The sequence below is a fragment of the Pipra filicauda genome, unplaced genomic scaffold (genome assembly GCF_003945595.2).
Source record: "Pipra filicauda isolate LSUMZ 115617 unplaced genomic scaffold, ASM394559v2 scaffold118_size2161507_pilon, whole genome shotgun sequence".
NCBI lineage: Eukaryota > Metazoa > Chordata > Aves > Passeriformes > Pipridae > Pipra > Pipra filicauda.
This window is the reverse complement of record NW_024103640.1, coordinates 104,527-131,795: the sequence shown is the minus strand read 5'-3', so window position 1 is coordinate 131,795 and position 27,269 is coordinate 104,527. Positions and strand designations below refer to the sequence as shown.

Sequence of the window (27,269 nt, the reverse complement as noted above, 5' to 3'; positions counted from 1 at the left end):
AAGGTGTCTCCATGCTCTTGACTTCCCAGCATTTTTGAGGGTGGCCACGAGGCTTCGTTCCAGGGTTCAAATGCCTCAAATAGGTTTGGAAAACACGGACTTTTTTTTGTTCTTGACCAGTAGGTACAAGCTCCTGGAGTCCAAACTGGAATCCACGCTCAAGAAGTCTCTGGAAATCAAAGAAGAGAAAATCGCTGCTTTGGAGGCTCGTTTGGAAGAGTCCACAAATCTCAACCAGCAGCTGCGTCAGGAGCTGAAAACAGTAAGGAAAAGGGCATTTTTCTGTGAGATTAAATGGTTCCTGTGTGAGCTGTTGTTAGTTCTGGTTTTGGGTAAGGCTGCAGAAAAGCTGGGTGTTGTTTAGGTAATGGAAAGCAGGACAAAGGTGTGCCTGCTTTCAAATCTGTGTTGGAATCGCATGAAAAGCTGTAGAGTTTATTCGTTGTTCATTGAAAATGTCAGGTGGATAAATTATCTGGGGCTGATTTGATTTGGGATGTCATTTCCAGTTATATTTCCCCACCTGCCTTCAAGAGCCTGAGCAGAGTGGTTAAAAAAAGAAATGCAGTCGCCTTAGCTGTAGGATTTTATTATAAAACTGTGGGGGTACAGTTGAAAACACTGAAATAAAATAGGAAATAGAGGTCTCCTGCTGTTAGGAAATGTTTGTTAGGGTGAAGTTATCCATACCCATAAGTAATTTGTGCAGCATCTCCCCAGACATGTACAAAAAGCAAATTTACAGTCACAGTAACATAGAACTCCCTATTCTTTGAGAAGTGGCACGGCCAAGTAATAAATTAGGATGTCTAAAATGGGAAATTCTAAACCTAATCTGAGTTGTCATAAACAATTCCAGGTGAAAAAGAACTACGAAGCTCTCAAGCAAAGACAAGAAGAGGAGAGGATGGTTCAGAATTCCCCGCCGAGAAGCGGAGAAGAAAATCAGTCCGTCAACAAGTGGGAGAAGGAAAATCAGGAAACGACCAGAGAATTGCTGAAAGTTAAAGATAGACTAATTGAAGTGGAGAGGAATGTAAGATGTGATTTAAATATGACTGTGGTTGTTTGTTGTTGGCTGTTGCAGTCCTACGAATGAGTGTTGGTGAAGTCTGTCATTTGTCATCTGGTTCACATCCCAAGAGGAATCTGAGTTAAATAGTTTATGGAGCAGCTGGATTCTGCTCTGAGGGATGCCTTAAAACACTTGACAGGCATTTCAAAGGAAATATGAAAACCTGAATTTGCCCTTTTGGATGCAGAGCTCTCTCTTAAATCCCTCTGATCTAACCCTTATTCTCCTGGGGCCTGGAGGTGTCTCTGCTGTCCCTCCAGAAGTCCAGCACTCATTACCTGGTTTTCCATCATAACCCTGTGTGTTCCTTGGTCCTGGAGGGTGACTCCCAGTGTTGTTGCACCCCGTGAATCCCTTGGAGAAGCAGCTGTGAGCTCACCCTCTGTGTTTGTTTTCCCCCCGTGCCCAGAACGCGACGCTGCAGGCGGAGAAGCAGGCGCTGAAGACGCAGCTGAAGCAGCTCGAGACTCAGAACAACAACCTGCAGGCCCAGATCCTGGCCCTGCAGAGACAGAGCGTGTCCCTGCAGGAGCAGAACACCACCCTGCAGACCCAGAATGCCAAGCTCCAGGTGAGGGTTTCCCCTTTGGCTCCCAAAAATAAAATTACGGCCGTTTTTCCAAACAAAATCAATGTGGTCTAAGTCACATTTTGCTTCTGGTGCCAACCTGGGAAAGAAGGTAATGTGGAAATAATCTGCACTCAGAGAGGACAAATAATAGTCTGTCTGCTGATGAATAATTCCAGTCCTAGAAGTTGGTTTTAATCCTTCACGTTTGTCCAATTTAAACTCTTGACTTTATACTCTTTAAACTCTCAATTTTATAGACTTATGAGTAGGGTAGGTTCTCTTATCCTTCTCTTAAGCCTTCTAAGATTGCTTGGGGTTTTTTTATTTTAGTTATACATCTAAATTAGGTCAGGGAAGTGGTGTGTCCAGAGAGATTGTAATAAATTTTGTCTCTTTTTATAAGTAACTTAAAAAAAAAAAAAGGCAGAGCCATACCTAAAAGGAAAATCAAGATGCTTACTAAAGTATAGAATATATATAAAAAAAATATAGAATACTAAAAAAAAAACCCAAAGAAACCCCTACCTAAATATGTAAAGACTGAATGTAGATAATTCAGAGGCAAAAGAAAGGTGATGTTTGACCATGGAAATGATTAAAATGGTTCACCTGGAATCTTGCAGCTCTCATGGCCAAGATTCAGATGTTGTCCTTCCTACTTCAGTAGGGTTATTAAATAGATATCTCTTTTTTGTCTCTAAAAATGAAATGTTCTTGCTAATGGATCGAATGCTTTTTGGAGTTCTAAGAATCCAAATTCCTTAAAGAGGGAGCAAAAAGTCCACAATCCAGCAGAGGCAGTGTCAGAAAGGGTGGAGGGCTGGTGGAAATCCAGGCGTCAGGGACTTTCTAAACGAGGCAAATATGCATTTGGTGAAGGCCTGGAGTTCTCATCCTGACTTTCTGGGAAGCAGAACAAAGTTGTCCCAGGGTTGCACTTTGTGCTGCCACATTGAAATCTCGTTAGTGCACAGCACTCCGAGGAAACAGGACTTCTGGGCCTTCTCTGATTGTTCAAAAGCACTGGGCAGGGACATGGAAATATCCCCTTTTAACCACAGGAGGATTTGTCTCTGGGATTCAGAACTCTGAGTATTTTGTAACCCTGTTTGTCAGGAAAACCCAGGAGTATCTGTGCAGTTCCTTTTTTGCCTCATGCACAATGGCACAGGCCTTTCCTCTCTGGCAAGACAGCTCTCCATCAACTCCAGATTAAACTGAAAGGTGGAGTATGTTCCTGAAAATCAGAACTATCAGCTCCATCTGAAGTGAAATCTCTGTCAGAACTGCTCCTGGCAGCTAATTCTTCTCTCCCTGCTGGTACCCACGAGGAGCAGACAAGAGAGGGGATGTTTTAGGGGGTAACTGGGAGCTGACAAAACTGGGGATTCAGCCTGGGCTGTGCCGTGAGACATGACTTCATTTCCAGGGAAAGGTTCAGCTTTCTCCTGTGTAACAAAGAGCACTGCAGTTCCAACAGGAAGGGATTTGTTCCCTGGTAACAGCAGGCACTGCAGTGGGAGATGGAATTTTTTTCCCCTTAATAGATAGCCCGAGGGTTTTAGAAGCCTCAGGAGTTTGTGGTTTTCGTCTCTTGAATAGGAAAGAGAAGGGAATGAGCCTGATACAGGTCAGGTGACGAGATATCCAAGGATTAGATTTGGTTAATCTTTCCAGAGGCACAAAAAGTGAAGTTGTGGGTTGGTTGGGTTTTTTTTAAATTTGTCTAATGTTAAAGGCTTTAGTGTGTTAATAGACATTAATAACGCTCTGACATAATTCTGAACTAGCTCCACAAAAGAGTACAAAACAGAATGTGGGGAGTTCCTTCCAGCTGCTGTTATTTTATTTCCCTTTCTCTCTGTTAAATGGATGCTCCTGTTTGAACTCTCATTGTAAAAGGGTACGTGGGCACCATAGAGATTTTAAGGTGACAATACAGATTCTGTACAATAGAGGTGTTCTTAAAAATAGATCTCTGTGCCAGCATGAAAGTTCCTTTTATTTTAGTCATGTCACAGATTTGGCTTATAATAGGATCACTGAGGAGCCATTTCTCCCAGATGTTTTGATACCAGAGGAAAATGTTGTTCTTGTCTAGATAGCACTTTAACAGGTATTGAAAGGTAAATAAGAATTTGATTATTTAATCGAATTAACCAGTGCTTAATTGATTAATCAAATCAATTTAATCATATGGTTCAATGCTTTCCTGTGATACTACCATAAAAATATTCCTGGAATACTTTGAATTGGAGTTGACTGTTGGGGTGTAAGAAAAGAGTATTGCCCTGAAAGGTTGGCAGGTAATGGAACAACCAGAAGGTCACTGAGGGTTAGGAGATAGACACAATAATCCAGACCACGAAATTAATTCACAACAACCATTTGTGGCCGCAGGTGGAAAACTCCACGCTGAACTCCCAGAGCACGTCCCTGATGAACCAGAACGCCCAGCTGCTCATCCAGCAGTCGGCCCTGGAGAACGAGAACGAGGGCGTGCTCAAGGACAGGGAGGACCTCAAGGGCCTGTACGAGGCCCTGCTGAAGGACCACGAGAAGCTGGAGCAGCTGCACGAGCGCCAGGCGGCCGAGTACGAGTCGCTCATCGCCAAGCACGGCAGCCTCAAGGCCGCCCACAAGAACCTGGAGGTGGAGCACAAGGACCTGGAGGACAGGTGAGCACTGCCCTGCTGAGCAGCAACCACTAACAAGTTTGGGTAGAACTAGCTTGACTTAAATCCTCAAGATTTTGTGCTGGTTTAAAGGTAAACCAGCAGGGGAAATGAACCCAACTCAAAGGAGAGATTATAAGTCAGAATAACAATTTAATAAAATAATATAATAAATACAATTATACAGACAAACAGTTGGTTTTAACCCACAAAACCCAAATGTATAACCCAGCACCCTGGGGCATGAACAGAGTGGTGTTCTTTGGGCCCCCTGAGTCCAAAGGAAAAGGAGAGGGGAAAACCTGTTGGTGAGAGTGCTGGTGCAGTCTGGTTGAAAAGTGGTGGTCTCAGTCTGGTTGAGAGTGGTGGTCTCAGTCTTCCTCTGGATCCCACAAGTGGTTAAAAAAGTCCCAAGACCCCAAGATTATCTATCCTCCAGTTCAGGCAGGAATGCCCAGTGCCTCCCTCAGGGCGGGGAGTTCCACACTGGGTGTGAGCACAGGAGCATCCTCCTGTCTCATGGGCCAGTTTAGCCTGAGGAGTCAGGGCTGCTCTGGGCAGAGGGTGTAAATGGCCTATTGATAACAGTTTCTGGGAGTGGCACAGAAGGCTGTAGAATACCCAGTTTTGGGTTACACCCATCCGGTGATGAACTGTCCCAGCTGTTCTAACTAGGACAGATTTGCAACTTTAAACAGTCACCATTTCATAAAAACTCCATATTCTCTTCAGTCCACAAAAAGGCATTTAAATATTGTCTTGGTGTGCAGGTACAATCAGCTGCTGAAACAGAAGGTGCAACTGGAAGAGCTGGAGAAAGTTCTGAAGGCAGAACAGGAGAAGATGCTGCAGCAAAGTGAAAAGCACGAAACGGTGGCGGCAGAATATAAAAAACTTCGCGATGAGAACGAAAGGTAAAGATGAGTCTGACGTGTGTTAGTGGAACTCTGAGCACCTGCCAGTGCAGCCTCAGCAAGTGTTGTGTCCCTTCACATCTCTGAACACCTGATGCTGCAACTCGGGGCTTCCATGATCCCACAAAAATAATTGTTACATCCCGAGGGTGCGTGTGGGACAGAGGGATGTGGGACAAAGAGAACCCAGGGATCAATGTATCTGTGCTAAATCAATAACCTCTCTGACTGCCAAAGTTTGGACCATTCCTATTTCCATCCTGTTTTCTGTGGGCAAGAAATCCTGGCTGTTTGTAGGATTTTTTTTTTCTTTTGAAAAGTGGCATCTTAAAACTAGTTGTGATGTAGAGATCCTGAACACAGAGAGAACACAGAAGGTTTGGATTCAAGGCAGAACACATTCCTAGGAAAATGAGACCGGGATGACTTCCCTACAGCCTGGGATAGTAAGGAATTTGTGTTTGATGGAGCAGTAGGAGCCTTGGAAATGCCATGTGGGTAACAAATACATTCCCACCTGCCTTTCTTCTTTGCTGGTGTCTCCCAATCCCAGGCTCACTCACACCTACAGTCAGCTCGTGAGGGAGAATGAGGTTCTCCAGACCGACCACAAGAATCTGAAAACGCTGTTGAACAATTCCAAGCTGGAGCAAACGCGGTTGGAAGCGGAGTTTTCCAAGCTCAAAGAACAGTACCAGCAACTGGATATTACGTCGACAAAGCTGAATAATCAGTGTGAGGTATGTGAGAATTCTGGAATATTTATAGAAGTGTATTTGTGGACTCATAAATTCGTGGGAAGTGCTGGAGAATTAGTCATTTGGTTTAGAGATAATGAAGCGGGTCCAGAGACTAATTAATTTGCCTGTTGTACAGGCTCATGTTGGTTTAAATTATTTAAAGAATCGGAGAGGCTTTTATCAGGTGATTCATGATTTAGTTTTCTGTTTATTGGACTCTCAGAATGCCTTTGTGGACGCACATTTTCTTGATGATCTCGTTATCCTTGTGTAAAATACACTCACATGTGTACACAGGGGCCATTTCATGTATTTTACAGCTGCTTAGCCAGCTCAAAGGGAACCTGGAGGAGGAGAACAGGCATCTGCTGGATCAAATTCAGACTTTAATGCTGCAAAATAGGACATTACTGGAGCAGAACATGGAAAGCAAGGATCTCTTCCATGTGGAGCAAAGGCAGTACATGTGAGTTTTGAAAATCACTGAGATACACTGATTTTCTTTAAAAAGCTTCTGTTAGATATGGAATTAAACTCGCATGCTGCTTCTGAAACAAAATTTTCAATTGTAAATGTAAAGCAGATAAAAACTAAGAACCTTATAATTGTAGTTCTGAAGGATCAGTGCAACTGTGATTGTTATTGATTATTCAGAGGGGGAACAAAAATGTTTTTTATTCCTCATTCTACTACTGGCCAAATTTAGAATGGTAATCTCAACTTTTTAGTGAATTTGAGGGAAGAGAAAACAGGCTTGTCTAAATTACATTTATTATTTAAAAAGGGGGGAAAATCCGTGGTGTAATAAGGGCGAATGGAAACTTTCTCAATTTTATATCATAAAGTTAAACCTGTCTGCTTGTTTGCTGTGTCTCTTGCTTTTTCAATAAGAAGCAAGTGTTACATTAGAATTCTTCACCAAAGATGACAGCTCTGAGATAACAGATCCCCAAGGGAAAGCTCTGCCCACACATTCCATACATTTTTGCACATCCATTATCCCTGGTTTCTGTTTGCAGTGACAAGCTCAATGAGCTGAGGCGGCAGAAGGAGAAACTGGAGGAGAAGATAATGGATCAGTATAAGTTCTATGAGCCATCTCCACCCCGAAGGTACCTGTGAACACGATAGCAGAGCAAAACACGACTTCAGGGCATGACCTGTTCTGCCCCAGCTGAAAATCGAGGTCTCCCCAAGTTCAGGGGGGCAGAACCACGTCTGTGTTTTGCATATGAATTAGGGGAAGCCTGAGGGCATAAACAATGTGTGTAAGTGTGCTGTGTCCTTGGTAACAGGAGGGGCAACTGGATCACCCTGAAGATGAGGAAGCTGATCAAGTCCAAGAAGGACGGGAACCGGGAGCGGCTCAAGTCCGTGACCCTCACGCCCACGCGCTCGGAATCCAGCGAGGGCTTCCTGCAGCTGCCCCACCAGGACAGCCAGGACAGCTCCTCGGTGGGCTCCAACTCCCTGGAGGATGGGCAGACCATGGGCACCAAAAAGAGTAGCAGTGAGTACTGCAGGACGCTTCATTCTGCTAATAAACCCTGGCTTAAGTGTTGGGAAAGTCTGTGTCTTTTGGAGGGGTTTTAAAGGTAAAGTCTTTAGGAGCAGAGCCTGAGTTAATGTGAGGGCAGATTTATGGTGACTTCTTGCAGACTCCCTGGAGTGTTGGGGCAGGAACAAGTTTTTAGCATTTCTGGAGCTAAATGTTGAAGCTGCATTTGCAGTGCGTGGGTAAGGTGAAGCAGGCACTGCTCCTGGGTCAGGCAAGCAGGATTCTGGATGGAATGTCAGATGTCACCACTCGTACCTCTTTTGTTTCTCCCTCTTGTCCCAGCATGAATCTCTCCCCTTGTCCTGGGAAGTGTTTTCCAAGCTATGGCTGTGCTAACATCCTTAAAAACACCTTCTGCCTGAAGGTGTTTCCCAGCACCTCACAAAACCAGTGAGGAAAACTTCTGATCAAGCTGGAAGGTGCAGCAGGAAGAGTTCATGTAGAGACATGGCCTCTTAAGAGGATGGGGATTGTTAGTGATCCCAAAATGAGAGCTAAAGTGGGAAGGGTTGCAGGGGGTGTGGATAGGTGGAATATTCCAGACACAATTTGCTAACCTTGGAAGAGCCTCACAGCCATCACATGAGGGTGCCTATGGTATAAAAGGCCAGAGTCTGTTTATTATTATTTATTACCTATATTGTTTTACCTATATTGTTTATGATCCACTCTTGGTGTGGATCATAAGCTGCCCAGTTTCTCACAACTTGAGAGATAATATTGCAGCCAGGTTATCAGGATGTGATGGGTCTATTTAATAATTATGCACCAAAAGCATTTTGGCTGTGCATGTAAAAGCATCAGAATACATGAGCATTAGCAGTCACTTCCAATCTTTGCACTACTCCTTTTAAATTTAATGTCTTGAGTTTCAAAAAAGCAGCAGGTTGATTTTTCTGGGGCTCGTGCCAGCTGTGAATCTGCTGTGTTAGAAATGATTAAAGCCATTACGATGTATTTTTTTTAATTCTGTGCTTCTTGCAGAAGCTTAGTCAAAGTTAAAACCACCAAAAAATGCTATTTCAGGGTGACTTTCAATCAGATTTGTGAGTGTTTTTTTAATAACTGAAGACAATAGTATGTTCAGAGGTACACTTTAGCACTTTTGTTGCTAACTTGTCCCGTTGGGAAGCCCAGCTTTTTTCAGTCCGAGGTTCAAAACAGCTACTTTTGAACTTTAAAATAAAAAGCCACTGTTGCTTTTACATCCTGAGCGGTGTGGGGCGGGGGGCGAGCGGAGCTGCCGTGGGTGTGTCTGTGAGTGTGCACGCTGTGGGTCAGCCCATCTGCTTCTGTGTCCCCACTGTCATGCTGTGGCAGGGCTTTGGTGTGCCCGTGTTCTCCTCGTGCCCCTCGGGACCCCGTGGGGTGCAGTTCCCCCTCCCGGGGAGCCACGGCCGCAGTTCCGCTGGCTGAGCCTCAAAGGAGGTTTGGAGCTGTGCAGACCTCATTAATTTTCTACTCCGTGGGCCTCGTTCGTGTCCCCCTTAATCCCAGTGTGTTTATCCACAAACTGGAAGGGCTGATCTAATTCTGGATCCAAACCTTCCGCCGTTACGCACGTCGCCATGGAAACCCCGGGATTTGACAGAATTCGGGTGCCTCGGGTGCCAACTCAACTCTGACAATCTTGCTGAGGCAGTTGGTGTCTCAGAGTGAAGAGTATCTCAGTGTGACAAGTGCTAGTGATGGGGCACATTTTGCAGCCTGTTTCTTCTGCTCCTAGAGGGACTGTAAATCCTAAATCCCGGGATACTGTGGGGCCTTTCTTTTCTGTAAGGAGCAGTTTGGCAGCAGCAGCTTCCACTGCAGGAGCTCCAGGAGGGAACACATGTGAGCTGCCATGCTGAGGTGCTGGAGCTCCACCCTGGCTGATGGCAGTGCTGGCTCTGGGAAGAGCCGAGTTCCGTCCCAGCCTGGGAAGGGACGTGGTTCCAGCGGGAACTGCTGAGGTGAAATGTCCTGCATGTCCCTCAGGAGGCAGGAGAAGGCAGCTCACCTCCCCTGGCACACACCAGTGGTGTTCTCCTCAGCTAGAGGGCAGAGTATTTGACACAGAGATCCCAAGGGCTCTAGGGTTCCTATCCCACACATTCCCTGTTGGAGATGCTGATCCCACAGTTGATTACCCTGCTGCTGCCACTGCTGATGAAGAGATTTGGTGTGTGCCAGCTCTGGAAGGTGGTGATGGAGACAGACCCCTTTGCCACGCTCATGTGTTCCCAAGCCCTGTTATCTCACAGGGGATCCTGGCCCAAAATTCCCCTGTTGTGCAGAGAAAGCAGCACCTGAGGTGTCCCAGCATTCCCCAAGCCCCTGTGATCCCAGAGTGTGGGAGCTGGGAAGGAGGGGGTCCTGCATGGCTGTTGCTGTCCCTGCAGGTGGTGAGCATGTGTGTGCTCCTGACTGCAGGCCTTCACCTTGGCTTTTCATTCTCTGCTGGAAGTACAGCCTCCTCCTTCCCAGATCCTGACCCCAAATCCTTCCTGGTCACTGCTGATGATCAGCTGAGTGCCACGGTCCTGACACCTGCTCTGGGCAGGATGGGACCACTCGGAGCTTTCCCATAGAAGGCCCAGGGCAGGCAGGGGGGATTTTTGTTTTCTGTGGACAAAACCAGATTCCCTTTGCTGCCTTCCACTGTAGCCTTTCCAGGTGATTACCAAAGTCCTAAGGAATGAGGGCTCTTAGTAAGCTGGATCTCTGGTAGTAGCACCGGGAGCAGACACATCATATCATAGTGGAAGTAAAAAAAGTCTGTTGGGCTCCATTTCCTATCACCAGGACATTTAGAAGATGTCTGCCTCATATTTTCTTGTGTGCATGAACAAAACCCTTTGAAGATTTTAATACAGAATTCCTCAGAGGGTTGTTTGCAAACAGGAGGAGGGTCACAAAACAGGAGATTTCCTGATCAGGGGAGGAATTCTGCCATACTCATCATTCCTTCTCAGCTCAGAAAGCAGGAACATGTTCTCAGAATATTGAAAAGAGAAAGAACACTTAATTTCTGCTGTAGCTCTGCCATTTCAGTGTTAATCATCATTATCATTCCAGGACATTTCTTGAGTTGGATTTTAAGCAGACATTACTTACATTATTCTCCCTTCAAGCAGGTTTTGCATTTTCCCAAGGGCCAGGTTTTGATGCAGGATTCCCAGGACAAAGGCCAGGTTCTGGTGCAGGATTTCCAGGACATCAGTAGTTGCAAGGGAGTTTCCTGGTGGGTACAGTTAAATCAGCCCTTTTGGAGGTGATCTCTGTTAACGGACAGGACAAATGACTCCAATGATTCTTGAACACGCTCTGGTTATTTTTTTAATAAGATTAGGGAGTTTTTAATTAAGAGGACTCAGTTATCTTGTCTACAAAGGATTATAGAGGGGCGAGTTATCTTGTCTGTTAAAGGATTATAGAAGTTCCAGAAGAGTCATGTGTCATCTTGGTGCCAAAAAAATAGAAATAGAACAGAATGACCTCTTTGGTTCCATTGCACTGGGAACCTCTTCCTCTGGGTGCAGACACAGGATGAGGCAGTGGAGAGGGAGGTGTCTTTATTTGCCTTTCAGGGTCCCCCATGTGCACTTGTAAATGCATATGTATATATGCACTGCTCCATCCTTTAATGCTGTTTGTAATTTTAACTCTGTAATTCTCCTCATAGAACGTACCTCAGTTTGCTCTGGGCCCTCCCAAAACCTCGCAGCAACGCTCACGTTTGGATTTGCTGTGGTTTTGTTTCCTTTGGGGTTTTTTCAGCTGAGAAATCTGCACCTTTGAAGCAGATTATTTTGGTGAAACACTAAAATCACTGCTCACAGAGTGCACTGGACAGGAGGCCCTTGTGGGTTTTCTGCAAGTAGGTGTCCGAAATTCTTAGTGAGCACAAAATGAAAGAACTGAAGACTGATAATAAATTGTGTCCTGGTAGGTTTGTAGGACAAACCATGACCAAAATTAATTAACCTCACAAAATAACGATGCGAACGTATTTTAAAGTAGAAGCTGTACTTAGAGTTGCGTTTTTCTTTATGTTCAAAAAGTGTTATTTTCCACAGTAAGAATTATGTAATGGACCATTTCTGTAACCACCTGCAAAGAAGTTACATTTCTTTTTTTTTTTTTTTTTTTAATAAAACCTTTCAAGAGCTTCAAACTGTTGAAGCAGAGGAGTAGTGGGGAGTATTCCACTGCCCACCATAGTGCTGGGGAGTATTCCACTGCCCACCATAATTCTTGGTGCATTCCCGAGTATGTGAAGGTTCTCCTAGTGCAGTTTTCCCGTTGCAGGGTAGTTCCCATCCCTCATGCCCACCCAGCAGCGTGACAGTGATAGCTTTTAGCATAGCCTACATAGCTTAAGCTCGAGACATTCATTTCTGTCCTTAGTTTCAACATTTAACTTCCATCTGTTCTTCTCCCCTTTTTTTCTTTCATTTCCCTGTTTCCGTTTTTCCTCATGCTATGACATAAAAGTGGGTGCACTGAAAAGACTGCCCTTTTTGAGGAACAGACCGAAGGAAAAAGACAAAATGAAGGCCTTCTACCGTCGCTCCATGTGTAAGACTTTATGACAGTTCAGCTTCTTCTCAATGGCTACACTGGCTTCCTTACTAATTTTTCACTAACCTCTCCCTGGACTGCGCTGTATTTTTCCTCCTCTTTGGCAATGTGCAAGTCCTGCTATGGTACAAGGAGCTGGAGCTTTTTCTTTTTACTTCCCCCCCCCCTTTTTTTTTTTTAATTTTTTTTTAAGAAAAAACCTTGGCACTGAATACTTTATATATGTGCACACACACACACACACTCACCCACACGTCCCCACGCACATCCATATAATCTATTCAGTGCATTGTGACTGCATATATTTGTATACATAGTTGTCTATATACACATGGCCCCATGTGTATATAAATTTACAGTGCACTGCGTTCACAGAGACGGTTCTAAATGACACGTTCTGCTAAGAAATCCCTGTGATTTTTTTTGTTTTGTTTTGTTTAAAGGAAGTGTAGGCAATTGTGCAAGGCTCTCTGGTGGTCTGTCACTCTGCAGAGTACTCCTCAGTTGTCGTTGCCAGAACGTTGTATTGATTTCCTCTGTCTCCTTTTGTTTTCTGACGAGGGGTGGACAGTTTTGCTGAGCTGGGGGCAGTGCAGGTGAATCTCATCCGCTGTTGTATCTCGCTCTGTCGCTCTGTGCCCCCGTGTGCCCGCAGTAAAACCTGCACCGCACCAGGATCCCGTGGCACCGCTGGCACTCCCGGCCGAGCACCTTTTCTCCCCGTCCATCCCGCGTTCCCGTGGCACGCGCGGCGTGCCCAGGCTCTCACGCGCACCTGGCACGTCCTGGCATGGCGAGGACCCCGTAGACGCCCCTCCCTGCCCCCGAGCCGATTGCATGACGTTGTCTGTCCGTGCCAGCCCCGAGCCGCTCCCGCGCTTACGGACCTGTCGAGCTTTGCGATGCGCAGTGCGAGCGAGCGGGACGGTGCCCGCGCTGATCATCTGCTTTCATTTGCATCCCAGCCATGAATGACCTGGTGCAGTCCATGGTCCTGGCAGGAGGACAATGGACAGGTAGTTCTGAGCATCTGGAGGGCCCCGATGATATGTCCACGGGTAAAAGGAGGAAGGAATTGGGAGCTATGGCCTTCTCCACCACAGCCATCAACTTTGCCACTGTCAACTCCTCCACAGGCTTCAGATCCAAGCAGTTGCTAAATAATAAAGGTATAGGTAGAAGCTTTTTGCACCGCGATGTAACTGTGTAATGTTGATTTTTTTCTTATGCTTTAAGTTTCTCTACAAAAAGCAATCTTAATAACTCAGCTGCAGCAATAAAAGATAATGCGTAGGTTTAATAACTGCAGTTATAAAATGTTCCAGGGTTTTTCCTGCAGAATATATCCTAAGGAAAAAAATGGATTGCTTTGAAAAGTATTTTAATATGTTATACCAATGACAAGTATTTCAATAATCTTTTCCTTTTATTTTATTTTACATCTTCTTTTATGTCTCTGTGTGTAGATACTACATCCTATGAAGATGTAAGTCCCCAAGGTATTAGTGATGATTCTAGTACAGGATCAAGAGTTCATGGTAAGATGTGAACTTTAACTGTATGAATTAAGGATATATGATGTGAATGTTAACACAGTTTGCAAAAATACAGTGAATGACTTGGTTGCAATGAGCATGTTCTCTCTGATTTCCATATCTCTCCAATGTATTGTATCATTTCTTCAGACTCTCCTTTTCTTCCTTATCTCCTACATCAGACAGATGTTCTGTGTCTCTGGTAGAAAGTACCTGTGAAGTGCATCTGAACAGGATCAAAGCATTTTCCCCTTCAGTGGGAAAGTGTTGTAACTTCCACTTAGAGTTAATAGTAAATAAAAGAAGTTATCATTTCAATCCTAAAAAACCCAAATCCCAATCTGGCCCGAGTTTTCAAAGTTTGTTGTTCAGTGAAGCCTAAATTTGCCATGTGCTGTAGTTTATAGAAGCATTCCATGTTCCTTCAAGCAAAGCTTTGAAGTGAAAGCTGTAGTAGGTTACTTAGAAGTGAAGTTTTAACTCCTGTATAAACATTTACAATTAACATGAGCAGCAGGCATTTTTGAGGCTACTAACAGAGCATTTCCCTTGTATTGGCTCAGGAGTGCAGGACTTTGTCTGTGCAGATGCTCTTGCTCCTGCTGCTCGTGGCCTTCCAGCCCTGTGCCAGGTTCCCTGTCAGATCTGTTGTAAGTGCCCTGACCACGAGCAGCCCCTGCATGTCCCTCCTTCCACCCGTCCCCGCCTCCCCCTGACAGTCACTCTCAGTTCTAAACAGACCCTCTCTTTCTCTCTCTGTTTCCTCTCCCCTCTACTGTGCTATTCCTCCAGTGCCCTTTTCCAAAGTGTCCTCTTGGACCGCCTGGAAATTGCTCCGCTTTCTGATGTGTAAGAACCCCTGTGTTGCCCGTGGGCATGCTGGGCCTGTGTCAGTGCATGCCCTGCCTGAGCATTCTGGCAGCAGAATGTGAAGGGACCGTGGCCTCTGCTGCAATCTTGTTCACCACCGTGTCTCCTAATTTTCCATTCAGCTTCCAGACCAGCCAGCCTTGATAGTGGCAGGACATCCACTAGCAATAGCAATAACAATGCTTCACTCCATGAAGTCAAAGGTATGCTGGAGGGGAATTCACATCCGTGCTTCATTACTTCCATTCTTTTCTCTGTGAGATCATCTGTATAGATTAAAAAAAAAAAAACAAAACAAAACCCACAGCCAAAAAATTCCCCCTGCAAACCACAGCAGGTGCTTCCCTAAGTATTTCAGAGCCTTCATTCCCCAGATTGGGAACAAAGGTGTTACTAGAACTGATGATTTTAATAAATATCAAAAGGATGGTGTTGCTTTCTAAGTTACCAGCTATTTTAAATCAAACCTTACCCAGGTAGCAATGGTACAAAATAAGAATTCCTCCCAAATTACTTTAAAAGAAGTTGCTCCTTTTTTTTTTTTCTCCAAGCATCCTCCTGCACTGCTGCTGTGGGCTGTGTGCTGTACAACTGGCCAAGGTGGCCTCTGTGATACATCCTGGAAACCTTTCTGGTTTGGATTTAACGGGTTAACAACAGCCCTGGATCTACCAGGACTCTCTAAATTACATCTATGGTGATACATTTTTGTATCTAGTGGCTATTCTAGGTGCTGTACAGCCTAGAGCACTGCCAGCTCAAGACTTCATTTAATATTCATGGCTGCATTTATGGAATGGTGTCTGTTTGTTTGGAAATTTGGGAATGAATGCCAGCTGAGTGTTTCTAATAGTTTATATGACATCTCTTTGATTACTCCCTTCTGTAAAAGATTCCTTGAGGTCCTCCTTGCCTCAGTTTGGAAATCCCTGCTGTAAGCAATTCATCTTTGTTCAAACTTAATTTCGTTTCTTAAGAGTAACACGAAGTCAGAAATACTTGATTATCCCTGAGTATTTTTTTTAGCAATTCACCATTTCTGACAAATAAAAACAATTGGGCTTGTGGCATTTATTTTGCATTTGACACCATGTGCTTCCTTCAGGTCCCAGTTGTAACCAACTAGGAGTAACAGCAGAAAGTGTTGGAGAAGCAGCATTCCTAAGTAGATCTTGTTGGAGGAAATATTTCCTTTCCATTAAACCTTTTGTATTTCATTTAACATCCTATTGCCACGTGCCTCCCAGTGATGCTGAACAAGAGCAGAGGTGTATCCTTAGCCTCTTGGAATGTAATGTTATGTGGGTGGAGGCCCAGATTATAATGAGAAGGAGTTTTTATTCAAAAAAAAAAATCACGTTTGAAGTGCTGCAAAAGGTAAGTCAGGGGAGTGAAAAAGGACAACTGGTTTATTTTTAGTCATTTGAAGAGAATTAGTGTTCTGGATCTGAGGCAGGTTGTACACGTTCCCGGCCGTGCCGTGTGTTTCTGATGGAATCCCTGCTCCCCTTGCCCCCAGCAGGCGCAGTGAACAGCCAGAGCCGGCCCCAGAGCCACAGCAGTGGGGAGTTCAGCCTCCTGCACGAGCACGAGGCCTGGTCCAGCAGCAGCAGCAGCCCCACCCAGTACCTGAAGGGTCCCACCCGCTCCAGCCCCGTGCCCCAGCTGAGAACTCCGGAGGCGCTGGAGAGCCGTGGAAAACCCCCCAAAACGGGCTCTCCCGGCAGCGAAGTGGTCACCCTGCAGCAGTTCCTGGAGGAGAGCAACAAGAGAAACTCCAGTGAGGTCAGTCTGGAGGCTCTTCTGGCTACGTGGTGTCGCTTGGACGTGCTCAGTTAGTGCCAGGCGCAGGGAGGAGAATTGCTGTAGAGCTTTGTGGAGCTGTTGGTCTCTCCTGTGTATCCTGATACACTGCACCTGCTGCACCACACACCACATCGTTTGGAACTCCAGAGGCCCCTGGGTTGGTGAGGAAGTCCTGCCCCTGGTGCCCGGGACACTCGCAGTGCGGAGGGAAGGCCAGGACTCCTTCCAGTCCAGCACATCTGTTCAGCAGGAGCTGTTGTCAGCTCTGTCCTGCATCAGCAGCAAGGGAGATGTTTGGCTTCATGCCCTGAGGAGACTCTTGTCTGCTTCAGTTCTGTCTTTGTAACATTAATGGGAAACAAAAAGCGACCTTGGAGCTTATTGAAATCTGAGAGGGATCAGACCAAGGGAATGTTTCTGTAAAGCAGTGACAGTTTGTTAGACACCTCAAATCACCTTTTCTGTGCTGGTATTCCATTTTCTTCCTCCCTAGTTCTTGAGTAGATCTGCCCAAAACCCAGAAGGGCTGTAGGATAAAGCCAGGCAGTCACTTGTGACCAGGATGTCTCAGGAGGAAGGGTCAGGCTCTGTCTTATTTAAATGGCACAAGTGAAATGGAAAAAATACACATTCCCAGCTGGTCTGATTGGGGTTGTCTGGGACAGAGACTTGGATCTGGAGGAGATTCTACACTTCTTTGTTAAATGCTTGCACTGATCTCTCACCTGTGGTCTCCTTGACATGGATTTTTAGGTTTTAAGTGTGTATGTATTATACATGTTTAATACTGCTTTTAGAGCTGACAAATCAAAAAAACCATAATAATCTTTGTATGGTCGTTCTGCATTTATGTTCCCAAAGATTTCTTAGGAAAAGGTAAAGATTAACAGTTATAAAATCGTATAAAATGATAAATGTATGTCTCCTGGTTTGGGCAGATGAAATCCGCAAGTGAGGAGAACCTTCTAGATGAAGTGATGAGGAGCCTGTCTGAGTCCGCTGAGCTGGCAGGGAGGGAGAGGCTCCGGAAGCAGCCGGGCGCCGGCTGTGGGATCGTGAGATCCTTGAGTGTCAAAACCACCGTGGATTTCTCGGACGGCCGATCCCTGAAGCCGGAGCAGCTGGTGAGGCCCAGCCTGCGTAAGACTGACGATCTCTACTTCAGCAGCTCCCCCATCAAATTCCCGCCCGGAGCCCAGGGCAAGGCCCGGGCGGTGAAGGACAAGCTCCAGGCGACTGTGTCCCAGCGCCAGTCCCGGGACTGCAATCCCTACGCCACCTTACCTCGTGCCAGCAGCGTCATCTCCACGGCGGAAGGGACCACCCGGAGGACGAGCATCCATGACTTTTTGTCCAAGGACAGTCGGCCGCCCGTGTCGGTGGATCCGGCGGCGCCCGCGGCCGACAGGAGCGCTCCGCCCAGCTCCAGTGAGTACTCAGCACACGGGTTCTCCTCCCCCTGTGCCCACTGGGTGCCCTACAGAGCAGGGGGTGTCCCGCAGGGCGAGGCCACGCCGCGTAACTTGGGATGTAACTCCGAGGTGCCCAGGCCTTCCAGGCCGGAAAGGCCAAATTGCGGGGAGAGGACTTTGCCGAGCGCGAGCGTGTTCTGGGATAAAGTCAGTGGATCTGGGCCTGGCAGCGCAGGATCCTTTACTGTGCCCCAGCCATTCTTATCCCTGAACACGGAGTTAGTCAGTAATATCAGTGGAGTGCCCCAGAGACCCACCTCCCGAGCAGCTGAGCAGGCAAATCTGTCAGCGTTTAGGTCAGTGCCCTGGATCCAGGAACAGCCTCGTGCTGCTCAGAGCCCTGCCCAGGGCGAGCCACGGGCAGCCCAGCCCAGGGAGCCCGTCCCTGCCCCCGGTGCCAGCACCGGCGAGGCCGAGTGCCCGCTGCTGGTGTCGGAGGATAACCAGACCCTGTGGTATGAGTATGGCTGTGTATGAGGAGGAGGTGTGTCGCTACACGTGTTCGAGTCTAACATGCCGTAGGGCTGTTCTCCGTGCCCGCTGGATCACAGAGAAAACTCCCCTCCAACGAACAGCCCCTCTCTGGTCGGTCCGTGGGTGGTTGTGTCCCGTGGCCGTGGACTGTGGCATGTTGGAATGTGGAACTGTAACCCCACCAAAGCCTGCATGAGACCTTAATTGCACTGTGTACATCCTGCATGCCTCCATAATGCTGTGTTGTTGTTTGTCACGCACCACAAACGTTGGGTGTTCTCCTCTTGGTCACTGCTGCATGTCAAACCACACGCATGCTGCGTCCCGGGAACGGCATTCCTGGGAAAGGACGGTGCTGCCAGTTGTGCTCCAGCTCTCAGGGGTGTCGGGAACACGTGGATCATCTGCCTGGAGTAAAAATGCTTTTTTTCCCCTTTGAGAAACGAAAAGAAGCATTTAGAGATATCTCAGTGTCTCCTTGCCCTTCTCATTTATGCCACGTCCTGGCATAAATGCACGAGGAACAAATCACAGCCCGATCATTCAGTGCCTCCAGTTTGCACAATAAATACCAATTACTGAGCAACAAACACACAGAGCATTCATAATCCTGGACAGAAATGATAATTCTTATGAAGAGGTGATAAATAGTCACGTGATACCCAGCACTTGTCATGAAAAAATGGCCTTTTCCACCTTTTCCCTTTGGTCTGCTCTGCCTTTCCACGTCTGGGGTACAGCTGTGGGGAAGGGTTTGGTTTTATCAGGAGTCAAATAACAGACTCCTTGTGATGTGTAGGAATAAAATCCTGTCTTGAGTATGGTGGAAATCCATTTTTAATTCTCAACAGAAATGACACTGACATAGCAGAAAACAAGATGGTGTAACAAAATAACAGAAAAAATGTTAAATTAACACAGTTAAATAAAAGAAAGAATAACCAAGTTGCTCGCAAGGTTAGGGGAGGATAGGAATACTTCAGGGAATAACTCCTTAAATCCCAGATGAGCAGCTGAAGAGAAATGTGGAAGTTATTAATGTGCCACTGCCTCTGCAAGTGCTTGAAACTCCTCAGTGGCAAATATAAACAGTTTAAAATTGTACCAGACTTAAGCAGTAACTACCTGAGGCTTCAGACACGAGCCCTTCTCTGCAAGAGGACGTGGTCAGGCCAGCTGTGGGAGCCAAAATTACATCCCTCACAAAAAACCTGAATGGAAGTTAAATATTGAGAGTAACCAGCGTCACATTTGGGTTTTTACACTGACTTGATCCTGCAGCAGCTTTGTGGCACTCACAGAACTGCTCTGTGGGCTGAGCTTTAATTCCTTAGTGCTTGACTGGGAGGGGCAGGGAATCCACAGTTCCCAGGGAAGAGCAGCAGATATTCCATGTGGGAGAGTGGGAGGGCTCTGCTTTGTACAGGAGAGGGAGCCCTGCATTTCCAGGTGGGGAAAAGGAGTGAGGGCAGGATATTGCCTGTTCCAAAGGCGTTCTGTGGGATCAGTGTCCTGGTCTTGCCTCGTGGGGTTTGTCTTCACTCCCATTAATCTGTAGATGTGTTGGAATTGTGTTGGAGATGAGGAGTGCTGGTATCCCAACGTGTGCCCCACACTTTTGATAAGTTATTTAAGGAGTTGCAGTCTCAGCTCTGAGAGCACTTCATATAAACTCACACTGTGCTGCCAGGAGCTGTTGTTTTCTTACCTGGGCCTTGCAGAGCTTCTGCTTGTTCTGGGCAGAACAAGGTCTGTAGGAGTGTCCTGGAGCACCAGTGTCTCGGATCTCCAGGAGCTGGACACCAGCCTTGTCCAGCTCAAGCCACTGCTTTGCATTGCTTCATAAATGTGTTGGTCAGCAGCAGTGGAAGTGTTCTGTGATAGAGTGTTCAGTGCTCAGAATAATGACTTACAACATTTGTGTTTTGGATATGAAAGACAGCCAATGTTTTCATGAACAGAAGGTTCATTTTTTTGCTCTGCTTTTTGGTCTTTACACTTAAGCAGGAAGTTTGTGGATGTCTCCCTTGGTTTATGCTTAAACAGTGGAAGGATCTGTGGAATTCCTCCCGTTCCCAATCCCTGCTGCTCCTGAGCTGTGCACTTGGCTGGCTGTGACACACGTGGATCCCTGGCCCGTTCCTTGGTCCCTGCTGCCTGGAGATCTGCTCCGGGAGTTAGGACTGCACGGCACTGATTAAACACGTGGCTGCTGGCCAGGGAGGTTGCGTTGTGCAGGCTCAGCAGTTTGCTCCCAGTGCAGCTTTGCCTGATGCTGTGCTGTGAGAGCCTGGGGAACTCAGAGCCTGCATTTTGCATGTTCAAGCTGTCGCATGCCAAGAGCATTTCCCGGTTTGCAGAGTGGAACGGGAATGTTTCTGTCGCCGCGCGGGAGGTCAGAACACAGCGAGGGGAGTTCTCTGCTAGGGTCAGTCAGCTGGGCTTGCATCTCATCACTGTTTTTGCTTCCCATACATGCAAAGATGTAGGGTTGGTGTGGCTAAAAGTGACCCATATCTGACTGTGCTTTGCAAGTAATGCCTGTTCCAAATGCTGAGGTGAATGGCAGTGAGTGCAGCTGAGTAGGCACTTGCAGTGAGTTTCTTCTGTCCCTCTCCTCTGTCCTTTCCTCTTAAAAACAGCAAAGAAGTGTTTATATATCCTTTTGCTCTCCTAATGAGTAGAATGTATTTAATGCATGAGGGGTTTTTTCGTGTCCTGATGAACACAATGAATAACCTGAAATGCTTTTCTCTGCAGATGTGGAAGCTATCCCAGAAAGCAGAAATTCAAAAAGCAGGTCTAGGGAGCAACAAAGCTCCTAATTCTATTCCCCACTACATGAGCTGTGGGCCAAGTGGTGAGTTTCCTGCCCAGACTGTAAATGAGATGAATTTCATTTACAACAAACTAACAGCATTACATCTCAGACCCAGAGCACATTGCATTAACCAGATGTAAATACTGCTTTGCTTAACTGGCTTCTCTCGCGCTCACCGGTTAGGCCAGGACCGACTAGTTAGGTCAGGACTAGTGGCCCTCAGGAGGGAACCTCATCCCATTCAGCCTTTTTGCCTGTAAAAAATGCCAGTTTCTTTTGATTTTATTTTTTTTTTTGCCACATCTCACGAAGAAGGTCCAAAGAAAAACCCCGTTAAGAACCAGCAGCGAAGTCAGTTGTTAGAAAGGGAGCAGGTAAATCCCCCAGGTGTGGAGTGGCCCCCGGGCCGTGCCTTTGTGTGCTGCTCTGAGCCCCTGTGCTGCATGCTCTAGTGCTGTTAGTTCTGTTCGTGCTCACCTCTGTGTTGTGCCTCTGCTCCTGCAGCTTTTTCTCACGTTCTTTTCTCTTTCTGCCTTTCGACTGCACACAGAGAGAAAAGTGTCCTTCAGTATCTCAGTGTGAAGCCTTTATATCTGAAGTAACAAGACAGCGACTGTAGGAGTCATTAATAAAAAAAAAATAAAAATTGAGGGAATTTTGTACATCCTTCGTGACTAGAGCAGGCAAGACATAAAAACCTACCTACCTTCCTTCCTTCCTTGAATCAAGGAGCTCTACTGGAGTCTACTGCCGAAAATGTGTAGATGGGCTTAGGAATTATTGCACATTGCACTGTTAAGATCTACTGAATAAAGGACAGTTCTCATCTCCCTAAGGACCGAGGATTTTAAGGTCTCAAGAATTACTCCAGGGAAACAAACAAACAAACAAACAAACAAAACAAACTTCTTTCATCTTCTGTTTTTGAAATTAGCCACTGATTTGCTTAAGCTTCTGCTAATAATTAGCCAAAAACCCCCATAACTGGCAGTTTCTCTTTACGGCTGTAAATCTAAAGGAAACGCTGTAGTATTTTGTTGAAATGGACTGTATATACAGATACAAAAACCTCACAGCTACTGGCACTTCACTGCCTTATTTGGTTTGCATAATCTGCATGAAATTGCTCTTAAAAAGAAAAAAAAAAGTTTATGCTGATTTTTTTGTTGCATACTGCAAGAGAAAAAAATCTGTTTACATCCATGGGAAAGTTGGGGAACTAACAGAAGTGGGAGTCATGGGATTATGGTGTTATAGAGAAACTGTTTGTCTTTTGTGTTTTTCACCTTCCCGAGTTACTCTGCATATGTACGTTCAGATGTTTCTGACAGGAAATTGTCAGGTCTGAGTTTTCTATAACGTTTATTTTAATATAAGGCTGTTTTCCACAAATGCCATTTCCAGGTTACGACTGTCTTACGATGTTTGTGTATCGACTAATTCTTTTCTTTTTTTTTTATTGTTTGTCTCTTGACATGAGCTGATTGTGGCTTAGGAGGTTTCTTGATGGCAAAAAAAGAAATGTAAATAATATCATATGCATTTTACAATCAGTTCCCTTGAAGGTTCTCTTTTACTAGATCCGTTTTGTTCGTTCTTGATTTCTATTAAAGTCAACAGACGTTCTTGGTACCTTGGGTGGTTGCATATATTTGTGTCTGGGAAGATTTGCAGCGAGCTCAGAGGAAATGGAGAGGAGCTTGGATCCAAAAGGAGTTGTTATACATTATTAAATCCAATAAGCACATTCCTATTCCTGTCGTGGAAGGTTCCATTCCCTGTGTCACCTCCCAGGTCCAGAAGGTCACCTCCATCCCCTCAGTGATGGTGAGCCTGACTCTGCTGAATGCAGTTCAACAGATCCAAGACCATGACATCTTGTCAGAAAGGGGGAAAAAAGAGGCAAGTTCAATAAGCTTTAGAAGGGGACACATTTTTTGCTTTTTTTTCTTTAAAGGGACTTCCTTCTGAAATATTTTTTATGTTAAAATGGGCTAAAAGATCTACACTAAAGGCGTGGCGGGTATGGAAGAGAATTCAAAGACCAGAAACATTAGGAAAATATCTCTTTAATTCTAAAGGACAGCTTGTTCAAGCTCCTTTCAGGGCCTGTGACTGGGTTTTCCTCACTGAGGGCAGAGGACTGATGCAGTTCCAACCCTCAAACCCAAACCATTTAACAGCGTTCCTGTTTTCAGGAGTGTTGTTTCCATCACACAGGAATCCCCTCAGGTCTCATTGACCAGCTCAGCTCTTCTCTGGAGGCGTCCAGTTGTCCAGGGTTACCCTTCCCAGCTCCCACAATTTGCTTTTTGCACAGTGTTGCACCTTCTCAGAGCATCTGTGGGGTCACAAACTGTACAGCTGCTGTTTAACTCATCCCTTGGACCAGAAATGACCCCCATCCAAACCCTCCAGGGACATTCCTCGGAGGAGATTTGGGGGAGCAGGATCCTCCCTGGCGAGTCAGCTCTGGGGGCCCCAGTCCTGCCAGGGCCCCTCTGTGCCATCCTGAGCGGGTTTGGACCCACTTTGTCTCCGTCAGCACAAAGGCCAGAGTGGGATTTTGGGTTGTATTTGCCAAATTAGCCACGAGCAGCAGCAGAGACACGGGAGCACTTCAGGGATTTAATCTGCTTCTCCCAGCACTTTGTTTTGCAGGGAAGTTTCGGGACAGTCCAGCAGTCAGGAGGGGCTGGGAGCTGCTGATTCCTGCTTGCTTTTTCCTTCCTTCCTCTTCCCAGTCAGTGCCCTTAAAACAAAGTAAAAAAGCAGATTTGGGAGCCACTTCTCAGTTCCTGGAACACGGAGTCTCAGAGAAGCAGCAGTTGGAGGCCCAGCTTTGTTCCCCTGGAGTGCCAGGTCCAGGTTAGGAAGGAGGTTGTCATGCTATACCATGTGTATGTTTTATTTACTTTTCTGATAGTCTGTGAGAATTTAGTAACATTCCCAACAGGTACTATTATTTCTAAACATTGTCCAGGACATGATGCAGCCTAACAAAGGAGCTCATGTGTGATTTTATTTTTTTTTTTTTTTTTTTAGAGGTAGCTGATGATGTATATGTAAATAATGCTTTGATATTAATAAAACTGCCTTAAAGGAATGTACCTAGGTGTGAAACAGAACTTAAAAAGCTCTTATTTAAACTGTAATTTCCTTTACATATTGATTTTTTTTTAATGTTCGCCATTGTATACATTTATTAATGATGTTATTAAAATGCCAAACCAAATAATTTTTATTCTTATTTCGTCGTGTGTATGTTCATACACACTTTTTCTGGAAACTGATGTTACTGGCAGGGTGTTGGTGTCGTGGTCAGTCGGTGATGTGTGCAGTGAGTATTTCTTCTGGAAGGAAAAAAAACCGATAAAACTGTAGCAGAATTTTTCTGGACCGTGTGTGTAGTTTGTTCTGGGGGATTTGTGTAGACCTGGGTAGCTTTTAAGTAAGTGTACACTATTTTGATACTTTTATTTCAAAAAAAAAAACAAAGAAAACAACGCTAATTTCGTAAGTAAAGACAAAAAGAAATCATTACAGATTTGACAGATATATTATTTGAAGCTTTAGTTTTGCCTGGGGGTTATTTTTGCTGAGCCATTCTCAGGATCCCCCCCCGAGGATGAAAATAGTTACACTTCAGGCAGTGCAGGTTCTAGGATTGGGCACGTGCCTTGAAATCAGTTTGTCACATTTAAAACATTCCAGAGCTAAAAACCTTGACAATCAAATCTAGTACTCATTTTTTAAGGGATAAGGGATTTTGGGGTAGAAGAAAGAAGAAACCTGTAGGGGGAGGGAGAGTGAGTGGCTGGCAGAGGGCAAGATAAATGTTACTGGACGTTTTTCTAGTGACTCTTCCTACAGCTGCAGCATTTTTAGGTCCCTTCTTTCCCACTGGAGATGATTCCCATGAGAGCTGGGGTTGGTTTGTGTCTGACAAGGTGGAGGGAGGAATCTAAACTGCTGGATGGTGAAATGTTCTGTCTCCAGGAGCTCTGAGAACAGGTGCCAGATCCTTCCAAAACACAGGAAACCACGGTAAGGAGGCGGGTGAAGGAACTTGCCTTGCCCTAGAAGACACTTTTTCTTACTCAGATAATAGTAACTGTTCATTCTCCCAAGATCACAACTCCTTTGATGTGTTTTTAATTCCTGCTCCTGTGGGTTTGATTTCTGTTCACCTCAGCTGCTGCTGGTGCTCTTGGCTGGTGCTAATGACATTTTCATTAGGCTGCATCCAAAAGCCTTCACCCCCCATCACCTTCAGGTTCCATCCCTCACTTTCACTGCTCCCCTCTCCTGATGTCAAGTTTAAACCTTCAAGGCCAGTCCCGCACCTGGGAGGTTCCAGTTTTATCTGTTCCATTAACAAAGATTATAAAATTATTTAAATAATGCCTTTTATACTTACTAGTTACCTAGTGCAGACATGATTTAATTTACACTAAGTTTATACTTAGTGCATACACGTTGCAAATGTCTTTTTAAGAACACTGCTAAACTTCTAATAACTCAAAGACAGTATTTTCTCTCACTAGGTTATCCAATATAAACTTACACAATTGAAAAAAAAATATGAAAAAGGAGTACGCCTTCTTTTTATTTGTAACAAGATTTTCACCAGGTTTTCTCTACCAGATCTATGTCTAGTAGTAGAAAAGTGAACTTCCACTATTTGACATCTTCATCGAAGTGTAGGATGATGGGGTCGTGGCCTGTTGATCTCACGAACTTCAGGAAGTCCTCGGGGCTTAATCCCATGGTTGCAGAATTTGTCATGGGGTGAAAATACACCTTTTCGTGGCCCCCTTCCAGCAGGGCAGCGTCCAGCACCAGCCTCACGTCCCCCTGGTCACAGAAGAGGGCGAGTGGCGTGGCACAGCCCTGGCCCACCCGGAGCTTCTCCAGCATGGAGTTCTCCTCAGCAAACCTGAGGTTCCCGCTGCCGAGGCCCAGTTTTTTAGCCAGGTCGTTTAAATTGACCTGCCTGTTGTGCAGGACAGTCACCAGCCAGAACCCTTTCTTCTTTTTGTCTTTAAGAAACAGGTTTTTACTGTGACCTCCTTTCATGTGCTGGACGTGGAGCATCATTTCTTCCACGGTGAGCACCTGGAAAACAGCACCGGTGTGGTGTGAGACTATATCCCATTAGGCTCCCAGCTGTGTCCTGGCAGGTACCTGCTGTTAAACACTTAGAAAATACCCAATGTTCCATCTGGCCTAAAAGCTGTACCCTTTTATGAGGAAATTTGAACAGAACGCGAATGAAATGTGACAGGCTGCTGCTGGATAATGTCTGTGTTGTCATACAGCAATATCTCACTTTAAGGCAGCTCCGAGAGTGCTGTTTGCAGCTCCGTTGCACACACACGGCAGCGACGTGGCACGTGTGCTTTCAGCTGGGAGCCAGGAAAAGTTTGGAAGGCAGCTTGGATACTGTAGGGGTCAGGGGAAGGAGCGGGGTGGGTTGTACCTCCTCAAACTGCTGAGGAACTGGAGGGGAAAAGGGGAAATCTGGAGGCAAAAGCGCAGTCAGTGCGATCCCAAAACAAACCCCCAGATGTTCTGCCAGGCCCTGCATTTGACGTTCCCCATTGATAATTACCCTGAACAGCGCGCTCGGGGCCTCATCCCGCTGCCGCCGGATTCCTTGCCGGGTTCCCCGCCGGGTTCCCCGCCGGATTCCTTGCCGGGTTCCCCGCCGGGTTCCCCGCCGGATTCCTTGCCGGGTTCCCCGCCGGGTTCCCCGCCGGGTTCCCTGCCGGGTTCCCTGCCGGGTTCCCCGCCGGGTTCCCGGGATGCCCGCGGGCTGTGCCGTACCTGGGGGTGCTCGGCCGTGACGGTGGCGATGCCCAGGTCCCGCAGCCGCCGCTCCAGCGCCTCCCGCAGCTCCGGCCCCGCCGCCATCGCCTCCCGCCGCCCCTTCCGCCGCGGGAGCCCGCCCAGGAGCGGCGGCGAGCGCGGGGAACGGGCAAATGTCATAAATCCGAGTTAATTTACCAAGGGACAACCCCCCGGGGCTCAGCCTCCTGCCGCCCTCCCACCGCGCCGGGGGAACCAAAGGTCTCCGTCACACCCGCACCTCCCCTCCCGCGCAGCTCAAGGTGTGTCATGTCTCTTAAAACCACCTCCCGCTCGGAGATCACACGTTGCTCCGACACACACCCGCTGTGAACTGTATTTAAT

The 27,269-nt window shown here is 46.3% G+C and overlaps 2 protein-coding genes across 15 annotated transcripts in view; one reads left to right on the top strand and one right to left on the bottom strand.

Moving 5' to 3' along the window:
• CCDC88A (coiled-coil domain containing 88A) overlaps nucleotides 1–24,463 on the top strand; it is a 63,987-nt gene extending 39,524 nt beyond the window's left edge. The window contains exons 17-35 of one of the 14 annotated variants that reach the window (XM_027728190.2): nucleotides 121–262; nucleotides 860–1,036; nucleotides 1,485–1,646; nucleotides 4,047–4,324; nucleotides 5,092–5,235; nucleotides 5,789–5,975; nucleotides 6,296–6,441; nucleotides 6,995–7,087; nucleotides 7,271–7,485; nucleotides 12,010–12,093; nucleotides 13,062–13,265; nucleotides 13,563–13,634; nucleotides 14,195–14,281; nucleotides 14,424–14,480; nucleotides 14,624–14,704; nucleotides 16,024–16,286; nucleotides 17,246–17,735; nucleotides 21,014–21,113; nucleotides 21,625–24,463. In XM_027728190.2, coding sequence (XP_027583991.2) covers nucleotides 121–262; nucleotides 860–1,036; nucleotides 1,485–1,646; nucleotides 4,047–4,324; nucleotides 5,092–5,235; nucleotides 5,789–5,975; nucleotides 6,296–6,441; nucleotides 6,995–7,087; nucleotides 7,271–7,485; nucleotides 12,010–12,093; nucleotides 13,062–13,265; nucleotides 13,563–13,634; nucleotides 14,195–14,281; nucleotides 14,424–14,480; nucleotides 14,624–14,704; nucleotides 16,024–16,286; nucleotides 17,246–17,735; nucleotides 21,014–21,078 — 2,947 coding nt within the window. In that variant the 3' untranslated portion in view covers nucleotides 21,079–21,113; nucleotides 21,625–24,463. The other 13 variants (XM_027728189.2, XM_027728191.2, XM_027728194.2 and 10 more) reach the window with 13 other exon arrangements.
• Nucleotides 24,464–25,657: 1,194 nt separating this feature from the next.
• LOC113991680 (prolyl-tRNA synthetase associated domain-containing protein 1-like) lies at nucleotides 25,658–26,990 on the bottom strand. The gene is made up of 2 exons (XM_027728204.2): nucleotides 26,904–26,990; nucleotides 25,658–26,192 (listed from the first exon to the last, which is right to left on the bottom strand). Exons 1-2 carry the CDS (start codon nucleotides 26,988–26,990, stop codon nucleotides 25,755–25,757), a joined length of 525 nt encoding a protein of 174 aa, XP_027584005.1. The 3' UTR covers nucleotides 25,658–25,754.
• Between the last annotated feature and the right edge of the window lie 279 nt (nucleotides 26,991–27,269).

Excerpts from the sequence above, each read along its gene's own strand:
- LOC113991680 (XM_027728204.2), bottom strand. The coding sequence starts at position 26,990 with ATGGCGGCGGGGCCGGAGCTGCGGGAGGCGCTGGAGCGGCGGCTGCGG. Across the intron at positions 26,193-26,903 it reads TCACGGCCGAGCACCCCCAG|GTGCTCACCGTGGAAGAAAT; the intron begins GTACGGCACAGC and ends GCTGTTTTCCAG.